Source organism: Hyalella azteca, unplaced genomic scaffold, assembly GCF_000764305.2.
Source record: "Hyalella azteca isolate HAZT.00-mixed unplaced genomic scaffold, Hazt_2.0.2 contig5640, whole genome shotgun sequence".
NCBI classification, from domain to species: Eukaryota; Metazoa; Arthropoda; class Malacostraca; order Amphipoda; family Hyalellidae; genus Hyalella; species Hyalella azteca.
In genome coordinates, this window is record NW_025935823.1 from 698537 (window position 1) to 705195 (window position 6659).

Sequence of the window (6659 nt, forward strand, 5' to 3'; positions counted from 1 at the left end):
GTCTGTTGCTGCAGCTTATGCTTGAAATAGAATTTTTACCACAAGTTTGTTGTTTGAATTTTTGCCTAATTAAATGTCGGGTATTACGCGATCACAAAAAAAATATTCACAAAATATCTATTCGGAGATATTTTGTACAGGAAACCTACTAATCACGAAAATGGAGTGCAACTCATATTTATAATTGCTTTTCTGTTTTTTTTTCGAAGAAATTGGTAAAAATTGTCGAGGAATACTTAGTCTTAACCACCGAGACCTTGGCCGTTGACTGCTTTATAAGGGAAGGATGTTATAGAAAACAAATAAAGAATGATGGCCACAAGAAGACCACCTGAAGACCACCTGAAGACCAAATGGAGACCACCTGGAGACCACCTAAAGACAACCTGAAGACCACCTAAAGATGACCTAAAGACCACCTGGAGACCACCTGGAGACCACTCCAGGACCACCTGAAGACCACCTGAAAATTCCCTTAGGACCACCTAAAGACCACCTGAATATTACCTTAAGACCACCTGAAGACCACATGAAGACCACCAGAAGACCACCTGCAGACCACCTTAAGACCACCACATAGCAAGGTAGCCACTGATATGGAGTTGAAGATACTGCGGGAACAGGTTTAGGTGCTGAGAAAAATAACAAGCGACCTGCCGGTCGAAGGGCTCAGTGATTTCGCTGATCGTTGAAAAGAACTCTTGTACATGTAAAGAAATTAAATTATATCGTAAATGTGTCATAGTAAAAGTCTTTACGACGAGATGATTCTAAAATAAACGATTGATTAAGCTTTTTTGGAGATTGATGATTTACTGATTTTAATAAGATGTAGCAACATAGACGCTGTCATAAATTGTATGGTAGTAAATGTAAATAAATATGTTGCAACTCGCAATATTGCAACTTAATATCACACAGCTTACAACATTGTAGATTATAAAACAATATTACGTTACTTGCATCATCGTAACTTACGATGTCGTAGCTTACGTAGTCGTATCTTCCGACGTCATTCACCATGCCAAGACATCGAGGTAACCAGAAGTTTCCAAACGCCCCCTATATCTTAATATCAATACCAATAATATAATCCTATCGTCTCACATCCCACGATGTCTACAATAATGTGCTCAAGCAGCGTCTTCCATTTTTACCACCAGTACCACACCAGTACCACCAGTACCACCAGTACCACCAGTACCACCAGTACCACCAGTACCACCAGTACCACCAGTACCTCCCGTACCACCAGTACCACCAGTACCGCACCAGTACCACCAGTACCACCAGTACCCGATCCTATACGACTGGCGATAGCTAAGGCCCTCATCATTAAGGAGAGGACTCCAGCTATCAACCTTCAAACCACCGGCTTCGTCGGAATTTTGAGATTGTTTTCCGAGTAGTTTTTTGCGCTTGTAAAATCTTCCTGTAGTATAACATTAACGAAATTTTAGCATTATTTGAATGGTATCCAATTTACTTGATTGCGCACAAATGTTAACCCAAATTTCGTTACTCAATGCGTCTTTAACTTGAATATGAATGTTGTATATTTGAAACGTCGTTCAAAATTAAAAATGTCTATCGGAAATTTAATTTTCAATCTTCCAATACCTACAAAGAATTTAGTACGACTTATTGAAAAAACTAACAAGAAGCTAATAAATAAAACTAATTCTCTGGTCTTTAACAAAACTTGCTTAAGAGAGGAAATTCTGCCAGCCTACACTAATATTCGCACTCATGACCCGGCAGCGAGAGAAGAAATGATCACTGTAAGATACAGGAATGACCTAATTCGGAGACAAATCGAACTAACTAATAATGAACTTGAAAATACGAAATTTGAAATCGCCGAAAATTATCGGAAACTCTCTCGGAGCATCCCCAACGAGCAACTACATATCAAGATCCTGGACGAATTGAGCAGACTCCGCGACGCCCATGATAACTTCGTCAAACTTCGGACCCTGCGCAAACTTAATCGCCTGTACAGAGGAGACATCTGCTTACCACAATGCACTGAAGGTTACATTAACCTCTCCTCCCAAACTCTGGACGACAAGCAAGCGGAACTTTTGAATCTCGGACTGAATTGTCATTTGATTTCAAAATTTAACAAGACAAAGAAACAAATCGAACTTGAATTATTGTATTAGTCTTTATTGAAATTAAGGAATGAAAATAAAATTGACATAAACCCAAACTTGAATGATCAATTTAGAGCTGAAGCAACAAAACAATGAGGAACATTGACGTCTAAATCCTAACGCCAGATCTAAGTCAGGCTGCGAAAAAAGCTCAGAGATAATGACCAAATTGTGACACGCAAAGCCGACAGGAGTAATTTGTTTGTATTTTAGATAAAACTGAATACGTCTCAAAAATAAGTGACATCCTATCCGATGGCTCAAAATTTTGTCGAATTACACGAGACCCAACGGAACAAGTGCAAAGGAAAGCTAATAAATTGATCAATACGGTCAACTCAGTTGGCGGATCTCAAAGGCTCACTCCAATCGTGGGTAGTTACTCTCCCGTTTACCATTACGGATACGTCAAACCCACAAAGAAGGCAATTCACTCAGACCCATAGTATCTCAAGTAACCTCTCCAGTATACAAGACAGCCAAATAATTGGACACCATAATAAAACCGTATATTCCAAATCAGTTCTCTTTAAAATTCAAGGACGACTTTTTGGAAGTCATCCGCGCTACTCGCCCTTCTGGTCTTCTAGCTTCGCTAGACGTCACCAGCCTCTTTACCAACGTCCCAACTGAAGAAACCTTCGAAATTATTGCCAAACATGTATACTCGCATTCAACTTTGCCGGCTCTACCGATACCGAAGAAAATTATCCTTGATCTCCTTTGACTGTGCACTTCCGAATCACATTTCCGGACTCAAAACAATAAAATTTACCGAAAAACTAACGGCGTTGCCATGGGCAGCTGAGGTACAGAGGAACCGGAAGAGCTGGAATGGATCACCGCTACCTGGCACCTGACAACTCGGAAATCGAAGAGAAGCGACTCGTTCGCGATCTAGGAGTGTTGATGAACAATCAGGTCAATTTTGGTGATCACATACCGGCAATAACCGCAAAAGGTAGACAACAGATGGGGTGGATCTGGCGGACGTTCCGAACGAGAGAAGCGGAACCGATGATCACACTCTTCAGAACCCTTGTAATACCTATCCTTGAATACTGCTGCCAGCTCTGGACTCCGTTCACACTAGGCGCAATACGGCAACTGGAAGGAGTCCAACGAACCTTTACTTCCAGGATCAGAGGGATGGAGAATTTTAACTACTGGGGGAGGTTACAGCGACTGAGTCTGTACTCACTGCAGAGGAGACGGGAGAGGTATGTCATTCTGTACACATGGAAAATGATAACCGGAATGGTGCCAAACTTCGAGAGCGAGACCTTCAAGATTCAGACATATCACAACGAGAGAAGAGGGAGACTGTGCAAGATCCCTCCCCTGCGTAACAGATCCGCAGTCAGATTTCAATCCCTGCGAGAAGGATCACTCTCCGTGGCAGGACCAAGGCTGTTCAACGCCCTACCAAGGGATCTAAGAGAGGGGGAATTTACCCTGGAGACCTTCAAGAGACAGCTAGACGTGTTCCTGAGCACAATTCCAGATCGACCTCCCCTGCAACACTACCAGCGGCGAGAAGCAAGCAACAGCATCGTGCATCAGGTGGCCCAAATGAGGGCGGATGAACGATAATCAGAGGCGGCGATCCATCGTGGCCTGGGACTGCTATGTCCCAAACAAATACTAAGGATACTAAGGATACTAAGGCAGTCTTCTTGGTCCCACCTTCGCAGACTACTATATGTGCGAAATTGAAAACAGAGCTTTGTCAGATGGACAGATCAAGCCTGAACTGTAGTGCAGATATGCCGACGACATCTTCGTCGTTGTTCATGATGAAAAACATTTCAAAAAACTGCGTATAGCCTTCGAACTGAATTCAGTCTTAAAGTTTACTTATGAACTCGGACAAAATCGCACCTTGCCTTTTTTATATGTATTCGCAAAAGTCTAAAATAATTCAGTTGTCACAAAAGTATATCGGAAACCAACAGATATCGGAAGGGTCCTGAACGCTGCCAGCGAATGACCGGAAGGCTTCAAAAAAGCACAATACGCGCCCTCGTCTAAAGAGCTTTTATGACCTGCTCAACTGAAGGTGATTTAAATACCGTACTGTGAAATTGTAAACCGATCCTAGTCAACAATGGTTTTACAAGTAGTACCAGCGATGAGGAAATCTCAAGACTCCGATCAAAACAAAAAGGACTGGAACATAATAAAAATTTTGCTACTATCTACTGCCAGAACCAAATGACCAGTGGCTAAAAAGCAGATGAGCGGATCATTAAATCTATCGTTCACAACAATATCGTGAACAACCCAAATAACAACAAAAGTAAACTACTGATCTACTATAGAAAAAAAAACATGAAAATTCGGAATCTTGTCATGAACTATAACCTTTGCAAAACCAGAAGTTCCTAATGCCCGCTATATTTTAATATCAATACCAATAAACTAAAGGATCCTACATCCCACGATGTCTACCCTTAAAAACATGTGCTTCCCTTAAGCAACGTCAACATTGACAGCGTCAAACTGCGTGTGACAGGGACATAATCTCAGTATAAATAACACCCTGGAGTCCCTAACCTAACCTCAGTTTCCCCCAGATAGTTTATCGAGGTTGACACAACCATGTCCAAGAGCATGGTCATCCTTACCAGGAAAAGGCCTTACAGTCCTCAACCCGAACTCAGGTTCTATTACCATGTCGGCCCTGCTTTAAAAAAATAACTTGGCACTCCTCACCTAACCCCAGATTCCATCAGTTATTTCTGGGCTGCAGCAGGAGTACACAGTTTATACATTCATTGAAAAAACAGGTGTCCTATCCCTAACCTGGCGGGTCCCATCCGACTGCAGAAGGGACCCGTTGGGGTCCCACCTGACGAATCCGGTGGTCTGCAAATTGATAGCAGGAGCCTCCTCCATGATGATGAGAGCCTCCGATATTGACAGTCTCGTAGTGTCGGGGCACCGCATGACAATGCTGGTGCAGGCCTCCAACGTGGCACGGGTGATGGTCTCGTTGTGGACCTCCCGCATATGATTCTTTGGTCCTCCAGCGTGCAGATGGCATGTGAGTCGGCGGCTCAATGTCGTGCTTGTCAAACCGATGTAATTTACATTTTGGAGAATTATACAACCTTCTTTCAAGCAGGAAAATTTGTAAATGACATTGGTTTCTTGTAGCGGTCCGGACTTTTTGCATGGATTGTTTTTCATGATTAAATTCTTGATTTTTTTGTTTTTGTAGTAAATCAAAAATTGCATTCGGTCAGTTACTGTTGTGCAGCTGATGTTATTTTGCACAATTGATTTGAGGACTCGGTCAAACGAACGACCGCCGTTCGTTTCGGTCCTATGACCGCCGTTCATTTGATTTTGATAGTAAATTCTGGTGACGCAACATCTTGATGTGGATTCATCTATTCGGTTATGACGTGCTCTGATATATGAAATTTCTCTGTCAGTCGTTTTGTTTGTACAACCGTTGTTGACAAGAATTTTTTGCAGGTCCGGAGTTCAGTTTTTAAGTCCCGAGCGGATGTACAGGTCTTGAACGCTCGATGTATGAGGGCCCGTATGGTGCTGATTTTGTAGCGCTGGGGACATTCGCTTTCTTGGTTCAGGACCTTTCTGACGTCTGTAGGTTTCCGATAAACTTTAGTGACGATCGAATTATTATCGTCTTGCACCAGTATGTCCAGAAAAGGCAAAGTGTGATTTGTCCGAATTCATGTGTGAATGTCAAACGGAATTGCGTTCTAAAGCCGCGGGCAGCTCCATCATGTGAACTTCGTCTCGAACGATGACGAAGTGGTCGTCGACATATCGACAGTAAAGGTAGGATTAATTTGTGCATCCAACAATACACGGTTTTCGAGTTCGCACATGTAGAATTCGGCAAATGTTGGACTAAGAGGTCTGCCCATTGCTACATCGTTAATTTGCTGGTATATTTTGTTTTCTGTGGTCCGAAAAGGCGATTCCAAAGTACAGAGGCAGAGGAGATCAAGTAGTATATTTTTAGGGATTGATGGATCCGGAAAAGTTTCATTAAAGTATACATATTTGACTATTATTTCTTTAGTTTTTTCGGTCGGGAAGTTGGTGAATAGGCTATTGACGTAAACTGAAGCGAGCTGACCAGATGGGCGCCGATTGCGAAGGATCTCCAAGAAGTCTCTTCTAGATCTGAGTGAAAACTTCTTCGATATGTTCGGTTTTATTATAGCATCCAATTCCTGGGCTGTCCGGTAGATTGGAGAGGTGACTTGAGCGATAATGGGCCGGAGTGGATTATTCTTGTGATTTTTAACATTTCCATAGAGGTAACCTGGCAAAAAACTACCGACGATCGGGAATAGCTTTCTTGAGCCGACAACTGAGTTCGCTATATATTCTGTAGGGTCTCATCCGACGCGACGGAATTTGGAATCGTCCGATATGATGTCACTTATTTTATAAGTGACATTTTATGATGTCACAAATATAGTCAGTTTTGTCCAAAGTGATGAAGATGCAGCTCTTATC

The 6659-nt window shown here is 42.3% G+C and overlaps 1 protein-coding gene across 1 annotated transcript; it reads right to left on the minus strand.

The window, feature by feature from the left end:
• Window positions 1–1133: 1133 nt before the first annotated feature.
• LOC108678832 (PE-PGRS family protein PE_PGRS18-like) lies at window positions 1134–5105 on the minus strand. The gene is made up of 2 exons (XM_018167322.1): window positions 4962–5105; window positions 1134–1328 (listed from the first exon to the last, which is right to left on the minus strand). Exons 1-2 carry the CDS (start codon window positions 5103–5105, stop codon window positions 1134–1136), a joined length of 339 nt encoding a protein of 112 aa, XP_018022811.1.
• Between the last annotated feature and the right edge of the window lie 1554 nt (window positions 5106–6659).

Excerpts from the sequence above, each read along its gene's own strand:
- LOC108678832 (XM_018167322.1), bottom strand. The coding sequence starts at position 5,105 with ATGCGGTGCCCCGACACTACGAGACTGTCAATATCGGAGGCTCTCATC. Across the intron at positions 1,329-4,961 it reads AGTCGGATGGGACCCGCCAG|GGCCTTAGCTATCGCCAGTC; the intron begins GTTAGGGATAGG and ends CTTAATGATGAG.